Genomic DNA, 21,988 nt, shown 5'->3' on the forward strand with positions numbered 1-21,988 from the left:
GATTCTGTACTCCCTCTCTGCCCTCCCAACACAGCTGAGCACAAAGATGGAGACTGTTTATCCTATATCACAAGAGTTAACCCCTGTCTTTGTCCATTGGGGCTGCAGGTTCCGTGCCTGGTGAAGACCCACATCCTGGGTCAAAGATAGTGGTCTTCTAGCTGCAACCTCACAATGGAGGAGGGGGCGAGGGAGCTCTGTGTGGTTCCTTTTATAAGAACACTAATCCCGTTCATGAGGGCTCCACCCTCATGATCTAATCACCTCCCAAAGGCCCCACCTCCAAGTACTATTACATTGGCAATTAGCTTTCAACATATGAATTTGGAGGGAACACAAACATTCAGTGTATAGTACCCCACAACCAAAGACAGTCAGGCTAGGAGCTGCCCAGGCCCTTAGCCTTCACTTATTCCTCCTACTCACCACTGCTGGGAAACTGACTTTCTGCCGAAAGACTGTCCCAACCAGGGTCTGAATCCCTGGTGTTGACAGGGAGGTGCTGGGAGTGGTCCCTTATAGGATTTATTATACATCACATCCTCTTTCATCTCATCCTCTTTCATCAGTCATAGCCATTATGAATCCTTAGGGCACCTGCACCTATATACACACCTCCATCCTTTTCCAAGATGTTTACCTTCTTCTCCTTTGCACTTGCAAATTCAGCTACAAATGGTCCCATGGACTCAGCCCACTAGGGCAACCATTCTGGAAGCTCAGGTGCCTGTGACATCGCCAGCTGCCAACAGCCCCCTGTGACCTCACCACCTGGACAACTCGGCCCAGCAGGGGCATGGCCACTCCCTCAACCAGCAGAAGTGACAGAGGGCCTAGATGACCACCGTGCCCTCAGGAAATGCCAGCGTCTCCAGCATCCCCACACATGATGACAACAGGTCTTCAGACAGCCCAACAGGAGGGTCCCAAAATCAGGTCCCCCTCCTTGCAGTGCCTGATGGTGCTGCAGTGTCAGCTGAATGGCAGGATGTAAGTCAGGCCTCCATCAAGCCAGCCACCTCCGAGGCCATATCAGTGTCTGGGGACAAGGACAAGCATGAAGATGATGCAGAGCACAGCCAGGAGCCCAAGAAGCCCAAAGCCCAGCTTGCCCACCCAGCCCCAGATGCCCTGCAAACATCCAAGAGCCTCCAGAACCCAGTATGGGACAGGCCAGTGCAAGATTCAAGGATGACTCAGAGTCTTCAGACTTTCCAACATGATTCACTGGTTAAGGAGGAGATACCACAAGCGGTAGGTGCCCTGGACAGGAAGCAGGAGTTAGCTCCATTGACCCCAAGTGCTGAGGTACAGTCTCCCCAAAATGTGCCCACTGTGAGCACTGCAGATGCCAACAGCCAGCTTGACACTCCGGCCACAGGCATCACTGAAGCTGTTGAGAAGAAACCTGAAAGTCCGGAGGCCTTGCATCCTGACACTGAAGCTTTGCCATCGGCTGAGTCCCAGGTAGTGACTGAGGGGGATTTGGTGGACCACTCAGGAGACCTGCAGGCTCAGCCAGTCCCTCCCTCCCCAGGGAGCAGTGCCTCCCACTCACCTGGAGCCCCCACGGTGGCCCTGAGGAGGACACCGCTGGACCTCAGCCTGTACATGGCCAGAGAGGAGGACGACTACATGCGCTCCATGACCAGCTTGCTAAACATCAGCTCCCTGGCAGACATCCTGGTGTGGTCTGAGGCCACCATGGGCGTGGCCTCGGGTTTGCTGGCCTTTGGCCATAGCTCCCTGTCAGAACTGCTACACAGCCAGGGCCCCAGGCTGCACTCTGTCTCCAGCATTCTGGGGAACGTCAGGTTGGCCTTCTCCTCCGGGCTGGTCGCAGGCACCGACTTGGTCCTGCGCTCTGTCACCCACATGCTAGAGAGGATGGAGCAGAGGACTGTAGAGGGCATCCACTCGGCCGTGCACTACCTCACCAGCCACCTCACCCCACACCATACTGGCTGCAACTGTGACTAGACCCTGTGCAGGGAGCCCCAAAGGACTGGCTTAGTAACCTCCCAAGGCCCTGAGACCTTCACACCCCTCTCCCTTGCCCACCCCTGCCCTGGACAGCTCTCCCTAGACCAGGCAATAAATCACCAGCAATATTTATTTTCTAAGTGCCGGCCTTATCCCCTGTCCGTGCAGTGGGCACAGGGTGGAGGAACAGGAGCAAATTAGGGAGTTCTGGAAACAGAAAGGTATCCTCTGAACGCTTCCCAGGTGGTCCCATTCAGAGGCTGGGGCCAAGCATGTAAAGAATAGAGTCTGCGCAGGGCTCAGGGTCAGGCGTGGGAGTCTCAGACCTGCAAAAATTGATCCTCGCTGGACTGCCAACCAGGTAAGTGCATTCCTGAGGAAGTGAGACCTGACCCTTCCCCAGGGCCTACTGGCCTAGCGGGCTCAGGTTGCCCCCCTGCTAGGGCCCTCTGAGAGAGGGTGAGGGCACGGAGCCATTCACTTCACCCTCTGAATCTCTGACTCTCCTCCATACAACAGATAATGAATCTACACCATGAAGACATTATAAGACGTAAGGGAAACCATGCAGGTCCTAACACATGGTGTCCAGCATTTAATGAGCCCAAACATTTCAGGTGCCATGTTATGATCCTCCAGCAAGCCAGGGATAGGTGGGAACAGGGATCTAATGAGGGTGACTGACAGTCCCGGTTTTCCTGGGACCAGGAGAGTTCCTAGAATGTGGGAATTCCAGATTTTAAACCAGGCAAACCAGGACAAAGTGGGGCACCCCAGACCCAGGTCTCCTTACATGGCTTTTGCTCTTGTCTATGACTCTGTCACCTTGGAAAGGCAGCCGCCTGCTTTGAAGAGCCACCAGCCCACCTTCTGGCTGGACACAGTGCCACACCAGTCATGTCACTTGGTGAATGAAGTTCTAACTGGACATCAGCCCCAACTTCTGCCCCTGGCCAGGGCTTTACACAGTCACACCCCACACACTTCATGCTGCAGGCCTGGCCATGGATTCATTCGTTCATCCATTAGTCATTTCTAACAGCATCTCCAAAAGGGGCCCTTGGCCGACACCAGCCCATTGATGGATTTTTTTGCCCTATATGGTGTTTCTCAAATTGTGAATTCGTTGCCAATGTTTAAAAACTCAGAGATTTTGCATAAAAATATGGATTTCTGCTTCTCTTGGAAAATCTAGGGGTCTTATTTCTTCAGAGCAACTGGTAGCAAAGCTGCCCGCTTTAGAAGGACCTATCTTGCCTGCATCAGTGATTGATGTCACCTGTCTGGCCCCAGAGGCACACAATTGCCACTCCTCCCCTGCAGGCGGCTCATATGAGGAAATCTGATGCCAGGCCCAAGGGGATACAAGGATAAACCAGGTGTGTCTACCCCTTCCCTCAAGGAGCTGCCACTTTCTGTAGGTGAGATGTTAACTGTTTCCATGCAGTGAAAGCAAAGAATTCAGGAGGGAGATTGTCAGTTCAGATCCCAGTAAGCACCCCCCACCCACTGCCCCCAGAAGCGATTGAGTCAGACCTAAACAGAGAGGAGAGATGGTGTCCCCCCGACAGAGACCAGAGGCGTAAGAACAAAGGCAGCTGTAACTGGTGCTGGGTGTGGGGGGCGGGGATCAAGCAGCTCAACCTGGCCAGAGCCCAGAGCACAGAATGGGCAACAAAGATGCCAGGGTAGACCCCAAATGCTGTCAACAAATATTTTTTGAACCAGGTAAATGCCACTATGTGCCAGCTACTGCTAGATACTGAAACTGCAATGGTAAAAGAAAGATCAGAGGAACAGAAACCAAACCTGATTAGGTGGAGGGATTAGCCAGCTAGCACAATTGCCAAGTGTGGGCGTGGTGGGACCCAGCTGTCTTTCCAGCTCTGCCCCCATCCCCCCACCCCACCCCCGTCTGTGCTGGCTTCATTCTCAGGTGGCTCAGCCACCTTCCTGGAAAGACAGAGTCCCTTGTTCCCACTGGCTCTGGCAGGAAAGTCCCGAGGGAGGGTACTGCTGGGCCTAGCTTGGCTCCCATGCGTTCTACTGAACCAATCACTGAGGCCCTGGCAATGAGATACCTCATTACCTGGCCTGGGCCTCATTCCTACCTCTGGGGCCAGGGTCACTGAGAATTGGGGGATCCCCTTAGGAAGTGTGTTAAAGCTGGCAGAGCTATAAAGAGCACGGCCTTGGGGTCCAGGCTGCCTTGAATCCTGGCTCTACCTCCTACTAGCTATATTACTTTGAATCCCTCTGGGCCTCAGTTCCCTCATCTGTAAAGTGACTATAATAACACCTCCTGCATCGGACTATTGTGAGGATTAAATGAGTTAATGAGTAAAGTGCTCACAACAGTGTCCAGGGCATAATTGGGTGCTATACGCACATAAGTGTTAGCGGTCATTAGGATTATTGTGGAGTGTTCTGTGAAGCCATGTGCTAAGGACTGACTTTCCCTGCTTGTTCCCAGCCTTCCTCTTGCTGTGGGATAAACAGTTGTGTTGGCAAATCTGCCTGGCAACACACCTTCTCTGCAGGTGGGACCCCCAGGCATCCCGGTGCCAGTGCACCTCGGGAGAAGGTCAGAGCTGCACACTCAGGGCCCAACGTGGAGAGAAGTGGGTGCACCCCAGCTCTGGATAAGGTGTCCCGAGTGAGAAAGGAAAGGCACAGCACAGGGGTGTAGGTCACCATGTGTGATGGAGAAAAATTGAACACTATTGGGGAGAGGTAGTTAGTAGAGGCAGAAGGTGTGTAAGGAGACAAAGAATAAGCAGTTGTCAGGATAACGGGGTGCCTGTATGTAGGGTACTCTCTGGTGCTGAGAATAACTCAGTTACAAATTCACCCCTACAAAGCTGCCTTCTCCTCTTCACGCCTTCTCCTTTATTTACCATGGTTAACACCTGACAGTGTTTCTCTAGGATTGATAACGATCTTTCTGGGTGTGGGTTCTGCTGGTAAGAAGAGGATCTGCTTAAAGAAACATTGAGGCTGGGCCAAGAGCCAGCAGGGCGGGCACAGCATCCTAACATCTGAGCCCAGCAGGGGCTTGGCTAAGGGAAGGGCTCCAACAAGTTCTGGCAGACGGCAGAAGGGATACTGTGGCCTCTACCCCAAGGTGGATTGCCCCCTTCAGTGAAGGACTTGTTCCCCCAGCTGCTGTGAGCACTGCCAGGGGACAGCCTTCAGCACCAGCCCCTTCAAAGAGCCACCTGGCCCAACGTCATGCCCTCCTGGGGAGCCCGATCCCGTGACTGGTTTATGCAGGAGTCTAAGGCCTGACTATCCTGGGCCAACTTAGGACAACTCCAGCTCCAGAGCACCCAGGGAGCTGGCTGGGGTGATGTGGGGTCTGCATCACAGGTTCCATCCCCCGTCCACCCACTGTGGCTTTCTTCTAGCTCAGAGTCTATGTTCCAGAGAACCGAACCTGTGACCTGAGACTGCTCAACCCCCTCCAACCCCCCCGTGCATGCCCAGATGTGTGTGTGTGTGTGTGTGTGTGTGTGTGTCCCACAAATTCAAATCACGTTAAAAGTTCAAATTTTTTTTAAAGAATTTTTTTATAATAACAGAAATTTAAGACCACTTTGAATATGGTAAAAAAAATAAAATAAAAATAAATCTTTGTCCGTGTTTTTACTTATTTTGTAAGGACAATATTCTTGTTTAGTCTACAGCCACTTGGCTAATTGGTTGAAGTCACTGCATGACTGTGGTCAAGTTTATAGGTTTGGCTGGATGAGACACAGATTCGATCCAGGAAAGGGTGTCTCCAAAAGAAAGCGATCATAGATTAGGGCAGTCCCCCAGGGAAATGTGATAAACTGTAAAGGTAAACTAAGGTCTTAAGTACATACTTAAATATTTAAATGAAAAACTGGACCCTCTCTGGACTAAGAGGAAGCCCTATTTCTTGGGCCTGGATCTTGAGCTTTGAGTCCCCAAGAATGGGGGAGCACAGCGCCCTCTGCTGGAGGGAAGGCACCACTAGCTTGCAGCAGGAGGGCCACAAGACCACAGCCCTGACATTAGGGGATTTGAGGTCCACTTGTGAAAGAAATGAGTTAAATGATAATTATTTTTCTACTCACAACACTTCTGACACCAAATGTGTGGGTTTTCCACACCAATTCTCCAATTCTCTATGGACACCACCTGGGTGTCATATAATTAAATTCAATTCTGACACTAACCACCTCAAATTAGCACAGACCCCACAGGTTAAGGGCTCAGTCCCACAAGCCTGCACCACCAAAGATGCCAGTTGTATGTAGTGGGCCCCTAGGTTACCCACACTTCTGTCCAATTTTGAAACAGGCCAACAAGTAGCCCCTCCCACTGAAAACTTGTTTTCTTTCCTATAGAAATTTTAAGTTTCCTTCTCCTTAAGTTTCCTTTTCCCCAGTTTTTTAGCTCCTACCCCCTGCTTTAGATAATTACCCTAAAACTTGTGATTCATACTTGTTGATTGTAATCATTGAAGCCTAATGTTCTTTCCTACTCGTTCCCAGCCTAACTCCTGGACAATTAACGACTCCTGAGTGACTGGTTGAACGGCCACAGGCTCTATAGAGCTAACGGATTTAATAATTAAAATCTATTTTTCCTCATTCAGGGGACTTGGGGATACAGAGGATACCCCAGCAAGGTTGCCAGTAGGTAGGGACAGCTCGAAACCAAAGCCAACACGGTCTTCTAGGCAGATCTCGAGACCCCTTCCTCTCATCTGAGATCAGATAGGGCGAGAGTTCCATGAATCTCCCAATATGGGGATCATGTCTCTCAAGGGGAAAACTAGGGAGGCAGTTAGAGACAGGCATCGGGTCTCTGCATTCCTGCACAACCCACAGAATGCGACCGCCCAAAAGACCTCCCCTCTCCACCCAAAACTTCCCCTTTTTATTGATTATCTACCCCTATGAGGAACAAATGGGTACAAAATACCCAACTAGATTAAACCAGCCACTCACACCTGCGCAGTAAAGGCCACAACGACCTTCATTTCACCTGGGCCTCATTATACCATCATTATAATATCATACATATACGCGGAAGTCCGTTACTATATAACAGATTGCATTCTGGGAAGGAACATGCACAGTCTAAAAAGATGAGGTAAGAACCCCTCAGCTGCCATCTCGCACTCCATGTCAACCCCCAGTCCAGGTCCTTCCTGGAAATGACTGATGTGGGGGAGGGGCGAGGTAGTGGGTGGAAGACTCAAAGGTAGTACAGCAAGGGGAAGAGAGAAACAAAACGGGAAAGGGATCCAATAGTACATTTTATCCCTGTCCTAATACTTATAACACTGTACTATGGAAGCTTTCTTTCTTATCCGATTCTGCACTAACCTCTGAACTTTTGATGGTATCAGCTGGGTAACATTCCAGGTACAGAACAGGCCCTCAAACGATAGTTGTTTAAGGGTCTATATGAGTGATTGAACAAACAAATCAGCAAATGCGAGTCCTGAAACCCTAAAGTGGACATACAGAATTACTACGTATCTCATAAACTGACAATTCTGGAAAAAGACCTGTAAAACATTATAAGATGCCTTTGGCCACTTTATTTCAGACACATCATCCACTCTGTAAAAAAAAATTAAAAAATTAAAAATTAAATAAATAAAAATAAAAAGATGAGGTAATAGCCTCTTGTCAATCACAGGTGTCAATCATGTGGTCCCACGGAAAGGAACAGCCCATTCTAGGGAAAAAAGGATAAAAACTCCAAGTCCTCACCAGTCCGATCCCTTTGAGCCTCTTGAGCTTTGGCTTTGCTCTGGGCCCTCTCCAAATCCTTTGGATTGTACTATTTCTCCCAATAATGCCACCTTGGGCCCTTGAACCATTCTCTGCTTGGGTCCACTCCTATTTCTTTGGAGTGTACTATCTCTTCTAATAAACTACTCTTTCACCATTTTATTTCTGTGTCTCATTCAATTCTTTGCGCGAGACACCAAGAACCTGGACACCTCACCAAGAAGAGCCCATTCTCCGGTAACAATTTGACTACAATTCATGGGTTCCCATGACTCCCTACTCAGGTTGGATAATTTGCTATAACAGCTCACAGAATTCCGGAAACAACCTTACTCACTATCACCAGTTTATTATGAAGGGTATTATAAAGGATACAAAAGAACAGCCTGATGAAAAGGTACATAGGGCGAGGTCCAGAAGGGTCCAGGGAGCAAGAGCTTCTGCCTCCGAGGAGTTGGGGTGCCTTACCCTTCTGGCACATGGATGTGTTCAACAACCCAGAAGCAATCTGGACCTTGTTGTTCATGGGTTTTATGGAATTTCCATTAGGTAGGCATGACTGATTAAATAAAATATTGGTTATCGGTGATTAACTCACTCTCCATCCCTTCTCTTCCCAAAGGCCAGGGGTGGGGCTGAAAGTTCCAATCCCAAGGTTGGTTCCTCAGGCGAGCAGCCCCCATCCTCCAAGAGTTACCCCTATCACTCAGGAAATTCCAAGTGTTTTAAAAACTTCCAGGAACCAGGGGGTAGAGACCAATATATTTCTTATGTCACAGGGGTTCAGAATATACCCTGAGATGCCACCAGTTGAGCTGACAAAGGCTGGAAATATGTCACTAGGAAGCTCTGAGGAGGAAGAGCAGGAGGTCAGAAGAGCACAGACTCTCCAACTGGAGTTGCTTTGAGCCCAACATCACGGCCATGATTGTATAACAGTACTCCAGACTCAGATCACAGCAGGCCCAGAGCCCTCCAGGAAGCACCCAACCATGGCAAAGGCCTTCAAGGGTTAGGCTTGGCTGAGGGGACTCTAGACAGGCAGTATCCATTGAGCCGCCATTGGCTTGCCCTATGGAGTCCTCCAAACCTCAGTTTCCTCACCTATAAAATAGGGATCAATAATGCATATTAAAAAGAAACAAACAGCATTTAACAGTAAGCATGTGACAAATGTCAGTTTTCTTCCTTTCTTGGGGTGTTCTGCTTTGCCTGTGTATTAGTCAGAAGTCCCTTAACTGGAAGTGACAGAAACCTAACGTGAAGTAGCTTACTTAATTAAGCACCAATGGATTGATGGGCTGGGCGGAGAAGGGCTAGGAGGGAACTAGCTTTGGAGACATCTGGTATCAGAAACTCAAAGCTGTAAGAACTATTTCCATCGCTTGTGTCCTCTACCTCCCATGGCAACTCTGCCTCTTGAGGAAAGGAGTGAAGAAATAAAATGGGGTCACTATAGCCAAGCTGCTATATCACTAAAATCAAGAAGGTTGAGCCCTGGTCGGCCTGGTGGCTCAGGTGGTTGGAGCTCCATGCTCCTAACTCTGAAGGCTGCCAGTTCGATTCCTACATGGGCCAGTGAGCTCTCAACCACAAGGTTGTCAGTTCAATTCCTCGAGTCCCACAAGGGATGGTGGGCAGCACCCCCTGCAACTAAGATTGAACACGGCATCTTGAGCTGAGCTCCCTCCGGGATGGCTCAGTTGGTTGGAGCGCGTCCTCTCAACCACAATGTTGCCGTTCAACTCCCGCAAGAGATGGTGGGCTGGGCTCCCTGCAACTAGTAACAGCAACTGGACCTGGAGCTGAGCTGCGCCCTCCACAACTAAGACTGAAAGGACAACAACTTGAAGCTGAACGGCACCCTCCACAACTAAGATTGAAAGGACAATTTGACTTGGAAAAAAAGTCCTGGAAGTACACACTGTTCCCCAATAAAGTCCTGTTCCCCTTCCCCAATAAAATAATAATAATAATAATAATTTAAAAAAGAAGAAGGTTGAGCCCTGAGGAAACTATTCTATTCTTGTTTTAACTAGCCTGAGAACTTGACCGTTTGAACTTTCCAGTCCTGGGTCAATGTCTAGATAGACATCAGACCTCCAGATAACCTGCTGATTACACTCTGAAAGACAGGAAGAATGTTCATGTATCCAGACCACTGGTCATCGACAGGATTACCATCTTGGACCAATCCTGAGCCTAAAAATGCAGGATCCATTCTTCTCAAGAACATACCTTTTATTATAAGAACCCTCAGTTTTTCTTCTTTGGCACTCTCTAGGTATTGCCTAGTTGTGTTTCTGGTTTGCAAATCCTAAGACTCTTGAATAAATCTTTATCATTTATTTCTAGCCAAAGCCTCCAGACTCTTTCTGAGTTTGTTCAACACTCTCCTCCAGGCTTCTGCTCCTTGCAGGAAATGTGGCTCCAGGCCCACAAGCTCACAGTTCCACGACGAAGAGGAAAGGCCTGTTTCCTTGCTCCAGTCTGATAGATCCCCAGGGGAAGGATCTGGTTGGCCCAGCCTGGATCACATGTTGGAAATCCCTCCTCTTCGGTGCTCCCAATACCATTCTGACCAGGCATCTGTGCACACCGAGCCACACCCCTCCCAGAGAGGGGAAGAAGGGAGCCGAGGCAGCCTGTCCCCTCCTGGCACCCCTAGGTCCGGCACTGTAGGTGGCATTGTCTTAACCTTACCCACTCCAGCATCTGAACACTCTTCAGCAGATAAAAGTTACCTTTCCCACAGAAACAGGCCAGGATTCCAGATGAGGTCAGATGTTTGCCCAGTCCTAGGCTCTGAGCTCTGGGGTGTGCTCACCCAGTACACATAAGTTTGTCTGTGACTGTTCTACCCATAGTCAGAACTTCCCTTTAACAGAGTGCTTTGGAAAGATCTGAGGCATTCTTAGGTGAACTCCCCTCAACTCCACAGATTAAAAAAACACCTCTGCATCTCTGAATTTTAAAATCGACCAGTGAGAAAATAGGATTCACCTAAAACACCTAGATTCATTTCTGATGGCCTTTATTTTATTAGTACTTGTCAAAATACAGTTTTTGGTGAGGAAAACCACCTCCCACAGATGGCCTCTACGACGTTGAGCTGGAACAAGACAAGCAAGGTCCTCTGGCAGCGAAGGTGGCTGGGATTGCCCCAGCCAAAGGTGGGTGAGTCGAGGTAGAGCAGGGCACAACGGCAGGTTGCTGCTGGCCCTCTGCGTGAGGTTCTGAGTCTCTGCTGCCTCCCAGCCTGGGCTGCGGGATTCAGCAGATGATCACAGGCTGTGGTGTGCAATAGACATGGGCAGGGGATGGAGCAGCCTAAGAACAAGGCCCACACTAGAAATTCAGGGAGGTGGTCAGGCAGGCCCCTTCGTCCCCACTCCCTGGACCAGAGCTGGCTCCTCAGCCCAGGCAAGGAGATGGATGTCATAGCACAGACGCCTTGGTTAGACGCAGGACTAGAGGAAGGCATGAGCACAGCCCAGTGTCTACACTTCCAAGGCAGGTGGCCAAGCTCGGCAGAGATTTTCTGGGCGATTGGAGGGGTGGGGAATGAAAACACCCCGCGCTGCCACCTGCTCCTTGGCCTGGTAAGAACAGAAAATCAGACAATCAGACGGGTGACTGCGAACAAGGACCTCTCTCTGCGAGAGAAATCCTGGCTGGCTGCAGCCACACTTAGGCCACAACGGGGCCCTACACGACCGGCCTGGGGCCAGGCGGCGCCGTTTCCTCCGCTGGGGCTGGTCCCCTTCCGTTGCAAGGAGATACAGCTCCGGGATCACGGCCGCAGCTCCAGAGCAGGACACACGGCGCAGCCTGGCGGGCAAAAGGCAGCAAGGACAGGGGGGCCAGACGGGGGCGTCACCGCCCCCGCCGCCTCCGTAGCTACCACGACCTCAGCGCCTGGGCTGGGAGAGGGAGAGTCTGTGCCGGTTGCTACGCAACGGCCCGGTGACGTCAGGCGATTGAGTTTGGTTTCCAAGGTAACTGGCCCGGCAGCTGGGCTTGGAACTATTTGTGTACGTCCCCAGAGGGGCTGCTGAGCCTCCCGGGTCTGGCGCAGCTGAGGAAATGTGCTCCCAGCCCGCGGGCAGGCGGGGGACAGAACACAGAAGCCCTTTCAGTTCTCGGAGGCCGGCGACCAGAACGGGGCAGGGCCGAACCGGCAGGAGGACGCCCCTCCTCCGCTCCCTGCCGCCAGGGTTTTCTCCCCGCTCCTGCGGGTGAGGCCCCTGGACCGCCAGGTTTTGCCCTACTTATAAACGCTCTCCTGGGTAAACTCCTTGAAGAAAGGGGCTTCTGTTTGCACCAGCCAGGCCAGCACTGCTACCCTCAATGGCACACAGTAGGCATTCAGCACCGCATTCCCATGGGACTGTGGCTGACCTTTCAGAGTTGTCAGACACCTCCAGCACTCAGAACCTCTTGTCAGGTTCTGGTCTCTAACACCTGTGTATCTGTTCTCTCTGCCCTGGTGAGCAGATCAGCAGATGGGCTCCATAATTTGGGGCCACAATGCAAAAACAAAATGAGAGGCTCCTTGTTCATAAATGACTGAGGAGGACCGGCCAGGTGGTTAGAGCTCCATGCTCTTAACTCCGAAGGCTGCCAGTTCAATTCCCACATGGGACCAGAGGGCTCTCAACCACAAGGTTGCCGGTTCAACATCTTGAGTCCCGCAAGGGATGGTGGGCTGCGCCAACTAACAACGGCAACTGGACCTGGAGCTGAGCTGTGCCCTCCACAACTAAGACTGAAAGGACAACAACTTGACTTGGAAAAAAAAAAAAAATGACTGAGGAATAAAGTAGGAAACAGGCCCTAGCTCTGCCCACTGAGAGTGAACTGCAAGAGAAAGTAACAAGTACATGGGTAAATTGAGGCAGATGGTATCAGTCACAGAGGAGAGAGGAGGTTTGAACCTAGTTGAGGGACAAGACACAACAGGAGCAGAAAGACCATCAAGTGTGCAAAGACAAAGCAGTGACCTAAATTTGGGCCTGGGGGGGGGGGCCCTTAGGACTCTGGGCGCTGCAACTGGGTCTTGCTCTTTGTGGCACCTGTCACAACAGGACATCATCCAAGCTTCTCACAGTCTTCTCCAAGGAGCTGCCACCACCTTTCCCCAGACCAATGAGCCAGGCCAGGCTGAATTGAGGGTCACAGAGATCCAGGCCCAGGCCTCAGAGAACCGGCCTAATATTGACATCCAGAGCAGCTGTCTGCCCAGGAGCCAGGCCACGCTCTGCCTGTCCTGCCCAAGGGAGGCATCTCCCCAGCCCTGTAAACCCTAGCGTCTTGTCAGCAGTCTGACAGCTAACCAGGCGCTATGAGGGTGGGAGGCTTGTGGCATCTGTAAAAGAGTGGCCTCAGCCTCAGGGCTGGCTTCCCCCACCCCTGAATGAATCTCCACAGCCTGATCAGCAGTTGGGAAAAGGCTCTAGCCCTTGTCCTCTCCTCTCCTCTGGGTGAAGCAGGCTCCATGATTTCTGATTCACATGCAGAATCCGTTCAAGAATGCACCTGGGCTCACCTCCCAACCAGATTCCTCAGTCTTTCCCAGACGATCCCTGGGGAACCAGCCCTGGGCCCAGGCACCAGAGCTGGTAAGCAGAACCAGCTACATAATTTGCCGGGGCCCAGTGCAAATTGAAAATGCAAAGCCCCTTGCTCCAAATGTATTGACAATGTCAAGAAGGTGAATGCAAAGCATTAAGCCAATCATGGGGCTCTGTGTGACTGCACAGGTTGTACGCTCATGAAGCCGGCCCAGCTAGTGAATCCTAGATACCAAGCATACCTCTTTCTTGGGCACTGTTCCATCTCTCAGGGTCCATCTGTTGGTCTCTCCCCCACACTGCTGCTGGCTACTTCTTAACCATCCATTCAATACAATCTGGGCATCCAGGGGGTCTTCAGAGAGGCCCACCAGACACCACATGGGGGGATGTGCCCAGTGCTTGCCCATCAAAGGACCAAAAACACAGAATCCTTTCAGAAATGCTCATTTTTGCAAATGCTGGATGTTTGGTTTTCTATTCAGCTGAAGAACACTTGCTCTTGAAGAAAATATAGGAGAGGTGTCTACATAAGGTGATTAAATATGCTTAGCAGCTGATTGATGAGAATTTGGCACTGACCAACACTAAAACAATATATAAGAATAAAAGTCAAGGACATGTTTGCAGCCTCCTAAGGTCTTCATCCTACCCATGATTCATCTCACTCTGCCCTCAGGGTATGAGGAGAGAGAACTCCTGCCCCAGCCCTCTGGTTCATCTCCACCTGGGATCCGGCCCTGCAAACTCCCTGCCTGGGTTTCTGCTGGGCTCTCTGCACCACCCGGCTCCTCCTTCCAGCTTACCTGTCAGTGAGTCCCCAACTGCAGCCCGACTTCTCCCTCTGCCTGCTCCTGCTGCCTTCCTGACCCTTCCACAGATACTGACCCCAGGAGAGCTCCGATAATTCTCTTCTGCACATGAGCTTTCTGTGATGTCTCCTCTCACCCACTGAGGCACCACAGGTGTCTCTCACCTCTTTAAACACCCTTTAACACTCATTCTTTCGTTCACTCAACAGATCCTCAATGAAGGCCGATTCTGGGCCCGATGCTGTTCTTGGGGCTGGGCATAAAGCAGAATAAGACAGGCAGACACCTCTGTCCTCACGGAGCTCCAGCAATAAATGCCAAAACATCAAACTTGGGCATTGTGGGGACAGAGCCCCAAAGAGCAGTTTCCAGGCTCTTGGCCTCACATAGAAAGGTGCTGACTCAGGTAATAAATGGCCATCAACTGTGATTGGATGACCATCAGCTGTGGCTAGTTGGCCGTCAGCTGTAACCAGTGAGCCATTGGCCACTAATATGACTGCTATGGCTACGCTAGCAGGAAAGAATGGGGGCTAGCAAGAAGATGGTGGCTGAGCTAGTAAGCAGCGGAGTGTGGATTGTGGATTGCAGAGAGGCGGATTGCAGCTAGCAAGTGGAGAGTGGGTCGGTTGGCAGAAAAGCGGACAGCAGGTCACACGTTGTGTGAATCCAACCTCCAGTAAGACTATAGTGGTATGACTCCCCTACCTATGGTTCCGTGGGTGTTCCTTTTTGGCCTAGCCACATCCTGTGTTCTTATGTGGGGAGCGGGAGCTGAGACCCCGCAGGCCGCCCCGCACGACAGAAAGTTCTATTAAAAAAACAAAACAAAACAAAAAACCAGGATGATACAGTATAGACTATCTGATCGCGACTTGGGGCAGCTACTTTAGATCAATTGCCTTTAGTCAAGGAGTCTCTCTGGGAGGCAATAGAGGCTGAATAAGAGGCCAGGCATTCACCAGTTTGAAGGACAAACATTAACCAGGCAAATTTAAAGGCTCTCAGGTAGGAAGGAAGTTGGGTATCGGGTTCAAGGGAACAAAAGGTGAGTTTAGAATGGAGCTGAGTGATGGGAGATGAAGTCAGAAGCAAGACAAGATGATGCAGTGCCTGGAAAAATCCAGGAGAATTCGGCTTTTATACTGAATGAGGTGGGAGCCATTGGACAGCTGTAAGCAGGGCAGTTATGGACTCCTTTAGAGCATCATTCTGACTACTGGGCAGAGAATGGATTCACCACCTACTGTTCGGCACATTTGCTCCTTGGCCTGATTTTTTAGTTTTAACCTGTGTTTGTGCAATAGCCAGCCTGTCTGCTACGTGGGGTTGGAATCCAGCCCTAATACTGAGCAGGTGTTCAATAAACATTTACAGATCCATCAGGTGACACTTGTTTCTGCAATGAACTTCTGGACTCTTGCTTCTGAAACCAGCATCAGCACCACCTGGGAGCTTGTAGGAACTGTAGAATCCCCACCCACCTCTCCTCAATCAGAACTTGTAATTTAACAAGATCCCCCAGAAGTTCATATGCATTGTAAAATTTGAGAACTTCTAAAGAGTAGAATAACAGGAGGGCCAACCAAGTTGGCATGGAAAACCGGAGGTGAGCTAGGAAGTGAGCCCAGGTACACACATGGGCTCATTTGGGGAGTCTCCCTTAAAAGTGAGAATCATCCTTTCACTGAGTCTGCGAGGAGACAGGACCAGTAATAAAGCTAATTCTTACTGGGTGCTTTCTATGTGCCAGACACTGGTTTCTCAATCTTTTGTACACATTAGCTAAGTTAGTCTACACAACAGCCCTCTAAACTGGTACTATTACAGTGGCCATGCCCATTATTGCAGATGGAGAAACCAAGGCCCAGTGAGGTTGGGATTATTCCAGAATCTTCAGCAGATATGCACTCATTTGGCTATACCTGGTGTTTGCAGCGGGATCTGTTCTGATTGGTCGCTGCCAGTCCTACTGGTTAGTCAATGTTTTGAATGTCGCCCTGGTTACGCAGCTGGATGGAGGAGGCAGGATCCAAACCGTGCTGGAGCCAGGCTGTAAACCACGATCTTCTATCCATCTAGCCCCGTCACCACCCAGAAACAGCACACCGCAGGGACAAGCAGTGTGTCAAAGTGCTTGTAAGCTCTAACGCACAGTATAAATGCCAAGTACATGGATTCCTCAGGGGCAGAAGAGAAGATTGTTAAAGCTGGAGAAGCTGAGCTGTGAGAGGGCAGAGGAGAGGCTACTGTGGGGAAGCAGCATGCTCTCTGCCTGCTCGAGGGGGTAACTGAGTCAGAAGGAAAGGTTTGGCTTCCCTGAGTGGCTTCCCTTGGCTTCCCCCACGATCATCCCCTGGTGTTTCCAGATTGCCAGACGCCATTAGAAACTAACCAGGTTAGCCCGCGTGCTTCTTCACGGACTGACCGGGGCCTCCCGATATAGACCACCAGGGGGCGCTGTCCCCCAGCCTTTGTCCCACTGGACCCCACCTGCTCACAGTAAATGAACTTGGAAGGAACCCTAGGGACCAGGGATTTTGAGCCGTGGAAAAGGAGGGAAGGCAGGATGGAAGGGGGACTTATATCCACTTTCAATCCCCCAAGTACCCTCATGGAAGAGCTCTTGTTTCCATTTTACAGATGAGGAACTTGAGGGCCAAAGATGTTGGTTAAGATCCCTCAAACCAGAAAGCTAGGGAGAGGCAGGGCTGGGTCATTTGATTCCAACCTCAGTTCCCAAAGGGACCACAAGTAGATGTCAGCTCATTTGACCCTATTGTCTCACTGGTGTCCCTGCTTCTGTTGACCCTGTATTCTACGTAGTGGCCAGAACCTCAACCACAACTGTGTTCCCACAATTCAAACATCCAAGTGGGTAAAGGCAGTCCCTTCTTCATCATGAACCTTTTGAAGTCATGAGAGCATGCTTCATTGTCCTCTGGCCTTCAGGAACCCCACCTGCTACCCAAACTCAGCAGCCTCCCCATTCAGGTACAGCCTGGGGTCTCCTGCTCCCAGAAGCTGGCTCTTGGCCCTCAGAGTCGTGTCCTAGTCTACATCTCTTCCCCACTCCAGGGACACCACAGGTTCAGGCTTTGCCTCGACACCCCACGGCACAAATACACAAGGGGACATTTGAACCAGGAAGAGCCTGTGGCTGAGGCCAAACCAGGCACCAAGGTTTTTATTCTCAACTCCCACCAACTCCATTTATGGCCTCTAGGTCCAGTTCCTTCCTCATAAGTCAGAATTGGAAAAGGCCTCAGGAGTCACTGGGTCCAACTTACTTCAACACTTTCGTTTTCTACAAAAAAAACCACGGCGTGCCGCCTCCTCATGTCCAGGCAGGTTCACGAGACCAGGGCAGGGTAGGCAGCGTCCTGCACCGGTCGGAAACTCCAGCCCTGGGGCGGGCCCTTGGCACGTCGGGCCCTGGGAGGCCCAGTTCCAACACCTGTAAAATGGGGCGGGAATAGGGGACCGGTTTCGCGGCTTCTTCTAAGGGCGGGGCCTTATCTGGCCCCGGGGACCACCATAAAGAGCATCTATTTCGGCCCCCTTCTTCGGTGGGACCCATTCCTTCCCTCTGCCCAGGGAGCTGCGGGCAGCTCGCGTGTCTGGGCGCACGAGCGTGTAAACGATCTTGTGTGTGCAGGAGCACATGCGTCCGCGCCATTGCCGGGTCTGTGCGCGCCCCCTAAGGGCCGGCCACCACAGGCTGCCGCAGCTGCCAAGTGGCCGTGTGCAGCGCTGCGTGTGCCCCGCGTGTGGCCACCCTCCCCCGCGGCCGAGATCACGGGGTGTGCACCGCGGGCAGGCTGGCGCACAGCATCCAAAGCACGGGGGCCCTGGCTCCCGGTGCCCAGCCCAGCCCAACCTTCCCCGCCTGGCATTTTCTGTCTTCTTCGGCCTCCCTCTCCACCCGCGAAGAGCGCTCCGGGGCAGGGCCCGAGAGCAGCCCCGCCCCGGCAGGCCAGCGAGGGTGGCAGGGCCGCCCCCACCCCGGCGCCCCGGCGCCCCGATGGGTTTTTCCATGACTGCATCCGGCCGCGGGCCGCCTTTGTTCCCGTTGTCCCGGGCGGCAGCCCGCCTCTCCCCCGCGCGCCGGGGTTTTTCCAGGGCTCAATTGGAGCATGGCAGAGCAGCCTCCCCGCCCCCGGTCTCCAGAACCCAGGCTCGGGCGGCGCCCTCCTCAGGAACCTAAGATCACCTGCGGGGAGCCGAGCACTCTCCAGACTGCCGCTCGGTCCCTCTGGTCCCCGCCGCCAAGACTTGCGGCCACTGAGCCCCACATTTGTGCGCAAAGTTGACGGTCTCTCGGCCTGCGCGCCTCCGCGCTTCGTGAGGCGCTTTTGGTTCTCCGAGTCCCTCCCCGCTGCACGTTGCGGGACGGGGATCAGGCGAGTGCAGTCTGCAGATCCGGAGCCGGGCCGCCTATACCTCCAGATTGTGGAAGGGGCCTCACGTTTCTTCCAAGGGGCAGACGACGCAGTCCCGGCGTTAGCAGTCCCTACCTCGGAGGGGAACCCAGGCGCGCACACACGGCCTGGCAGAGCGGGGAGATCACCGGGGGTCCACCAAGCTCTGGCAGATGCCAGGTGGAAACGCGCCAGCCCCCGCGGGAAAATGGGCACACTCGAGGGCTGTAAGCGCCAGAGCTCTGGGACTCCTGTATTCCCGGAATCCCCTCCCGGCCTTCAGGAAGGACAGATAGGCAGGCAGAAAAGGTCGGTGGAGAGATGCGGGGTCGGGGGAATGTTTGAGGCAGTGAGGGCAGGCCAGAAACCCCAGACCACGCCTCGGGCAGATCCCCATGTATGCCTTAGGGACTGTGTGTCCGGGGCTCCGATCCTGTCCGTGCTGAGCTGCGTTCAGTTTGTGCATATCTCCGCCACTAGCGCAGCTTTCCGGCTATTACCCGGCCATGTTGGCGGGAAAAGTGGAAGAAACGATGTGTTTGCTTTCCAGTAAGGCTTGCTAAACCCTACCAGAGAAGCCAGAAAGAAGAGTGGTCTCCAAACTAGGATACAGGGGTGAGGCTGCGTATGTGCAGAGGAAGGGACTAAGAAAGAGGGTGTCTGGTTCTGTGGGGGTTTTGGAATCCTTGCTGGTCTGCTTCCCACAGCCCAAACAGGAGGTGGCCTCACACAGCTAAAGAGGTGAGGGTGTGAGGAGGATACAATACGGGACACTTAGGTCTATGGAGACCCAGAGTTATCTTCTCTGTAGGGGGTGGGAGGGATTGTCCCTAAAGCCCTTTGAGTGCCAGCAGCTTTCCCCCCTCCCCTGTGCATTCTCCTGTTTCCTAAGCAGTAATGGGGAGCCCAACTGCTCTGAAAGGGCCCTTGCTCCAGATGCATCTTAGTCACCTGAGCCTGCTTTGCCCCTGTGTTGAGGTCCACTCGCTCTCAACCCTCTTTGCTCTTCAGAGGCTGAACACCCACCTCCCCAAGCTATACCCATGAGGAAGCCTTGGTCCCACAAAGCTGGGCTCTCTCCTGCTCACAGACTAACTCAGATGCCCTTTGCCCTTGTGAAGTTGGTGGGAAGTTCCAGAAGCTGAAACAGAGCCCCTTGATTGGGCACCAGTCCATCAAATAGGGGAATTTTCACTGAGTTAACAGCTATCCTGCAACACCAGACCCTCAGTGTGTACAGCTTCTCACCCAGCGCTGCCACCTAATATATTGACTGGAACTGTCAGACAAGCAGGCCTCCCCAGACCCACCTAAACATATTGAGGTGAGGGTGGCATAAGCAGGATGCAATCCAGTTCCCCAAATGATGGCATTTTGGCTTCTCCTTTCTTCTCTCCACACCCTGCACAGAGGTGCAAATCATTTTCAAGATCTTCGTCAACACAAGTGGTTCAAATAGTAAACCACACAGTTTTACTTATCCTCCCGGGTGGGGGTTGATAATGGGGAGGGCAGGTTAGAAAGCATCTGCTGGCATAAGCATCCTGCTTGCTGTTCCTTTGTCCTCAGTCGTCTTGTCCACCATTTACCCTTCATTCTCCCTGTTCTTGCCCAGGCTGAGAATCTTAAGCCCAGGCCTTCACCATTATCCCTCAGTTTCCTCAGCTATAAAATGGGGATACTAGTGGTGCCTACCTCCCAGGGTGGTAATATGAGTTAAATGAATTTACATGAATTTAATACATGTAAAGAGCCTGCATGTAGCAAATACTAAATAAGCATTCGGTATTATTAGAAGTTAAGCAATTTGTCCAAGGTCATACAGTGAGCAGCTGAATTTGATATCAGTCCAAACCACCTGGCTCCAGAGCTCAGGTACTTATACTGTGCTCGTGAAATTGAGCACTAGCAGAACCGGGCAAGGGTATTCATGTACATAGCTCTGTAAAGTAGGACAAACTGCGGGGGGTTAGGAGACATTTTTGTAGGGAAGAGCCCATTCGTAACGTTGATGTCTGACCTTATTCCCACTTTGTGGCTATTACAATTGTTTTATGGGGGTTTTAAATTACATAACGTCAATAGAGAAAATTATGAAATCAGATAATCACCTTGATGGTAGAAAACTTGGTTCTTCCAGCAGTGATGTGACTCCTAAAACATTTCTTCATTTCCATATTTGTTGTCTTGCTCGTCTGTGCCCAGCACTGTAGTGGATGCTGTGGGGGTAGGAAGACCATTTTACCAGGAAGAGATCTCACTTCACTCTCTTCCTCAGGAGACAATAGGTATGTCTATGGCACAATGATACCTTTAGTTGCCAAAAGGAGTAGTTCACTTAACTAATGGTGATATCTGACGAGCACCTGTGGTCTTCATGCCCTTGTGTAACCCCCTCCCGAATGTGGGTGGGACTTATTCCAACCCATAGAAGGGGACAAAGGTCATGGGATGGATGTGATTATGTGCACATGAGTATGGTACACAAAATTCTAACCACCTTCTGCTACGATATCTCCTCCACTGCTGGCTTTGAAGACCAAGCTGCCATGCTGTGGCCTGCCTTACAGAGAGGGTAAGATTCTGAAGTACCAGCTGACACCCAGCAAGAAACAGGCCTCGGCCTGAGGCTGACAAGGAAGTGAATTCTGCCAACCACTCCGTGAGTTTGCTAGCAGATCCTTCCCCAGTCATGACTCAGATGAGACCCCAGCCCTGGCCAACACCTTGACTGCAGCCCTGCAGAAGGCCCAGTCAAGCCTTGTCCAGACTTCTGTGAGAAACTGTGATGTATAATAAATAATACTATGTTAAACTTCTATGTTTGTTGTTATATTATTATGCAGCAATACAGAACTAATACAGGATCTATTAGGTGAAAAGTCCCGCATGGGACTTTTAGGAGATACACAAAAGTGTAAGGAACCCAGCACTTCAGGAGCTTCCCGGCAGTCAAGGTGAGAAAGGAAACAGCATGGTTTCACAATTTAACAAAAACGAAAGTAATCTTCTAAAGAGGTAGCTTGGCTCCTGATTCTAAGAATTTGTCATATGGACAGTGGACTCTATAAACAGAGCAAACGGCCTGGACTTACCTGCAGTTCAAGATCCCTCCTTATCTTGCCTTCCTTCCTGCGTGACCTCTTGCCATGTCATGCCCTCTTGTTTGCCGCCCTCTTTCTGGATTGCTCCTCTTGCTTTTCTGCCCATTGACTACTACATTTCAGGACCAGCTTGGCCCTGTCACCTCTTCTGCGAAGCTTTCTTTAGTTCCGTAACAGAGTCAACCTCTTCCTCCTGATCTCTCAAATCTTTGTTTTCAAAGGCATTGTGTTGTATTATTCATTTCCAATTTTGTATTGAACACCTACTAAGTGCTATGCTTCCTGTTAGGTGCAAGATATACTGTCACAAATGCAGCAGAG

The 21,988-nt window shown here is 51.3% G+C and overlaps 2 protein-coding genes across 2 annotated transcripts; both read left to right on the top strand.

Moving 5' to 3' along the window:
- Positions 1–371: 371 nt before the first annotated feature.
- On the top strand, positions 372–1,980 carry TEX44 (testis expressed 44). The gene has a single exon (XM_019739732.3). The coding sequence runs from the start codon at positions 838–840 to the stop codon at positions 1,978–1,980; it is 1,143 nt and encodes a 380-aa protein (XP_019595291.3). The 5' UTR covers positions 372–837.
- Positions 1,981–8,749: 6,769 nt separating this feature from the next.
- On the top strand, positions 8,750–21,382 carry LOC109451453 (uncharacterized). The gene is made up of 6 exons (XM_088794372.1): positions 8,750–8,768; positions 10,850–10,930; positions 11,856–11,995; positions 17,740–18,872; positions 20,769–20,851; positions 21,102–21,382. Exons 1-6 carry the CDS (start codon positions 8,750–8,752, stop codon positions 21,140–21,142), a joined length of 1,497 nt encoding a protein of 498 aa, XP_088650498.1. The 3' UTR covers positions 21,143–21,382.
- Positions 21,383–21,988: the final 606 nt, after the last annotated feature.

The sequence above is a fragment of the Rhinolophus sinicus genome, chromosome 17, assembly GCF_057876585.1.
Source record: "Rhinolophus sinicus isolate RSI-liver-muscle chromosome 17, RSI-T2T, whole genome shotgun sequence".
NCBI classification, from domain to species: Eukaryota; Metazoa; Chordata; class Mammalia; order Chiroptera; family Rhinolophidae; genus Rhinolophus; species Rhinolophus sinicus.

Bases quoted from the DNA above. Each gene is read 5' to 3' on its own strand.
- TEX44 (XM_019739732.3), top strand. From the start codon at position 838: ATGACCACCGTGCCCTCAGGAAATGCCAGCGTCTCCAGCATCCCCACA.
- LOC109451453 (XM_088794372.1), top strand. The intron at 10,931-11,855 runs GTGGGTGAGTCG...ATGTGCTCCCAG, and splicing joins TGGGATTGCCCCAGCCAAAG to CCCGCGGGCAGGCGGGGGAC. The intron at 18,873-20,768 runs GTCGGTGGAGAG...GTCTGTGCCCAG, and splicing joins CAGATAGGCAGGCAGAAAAG to CACTGTAGTGGATGCTGTGG.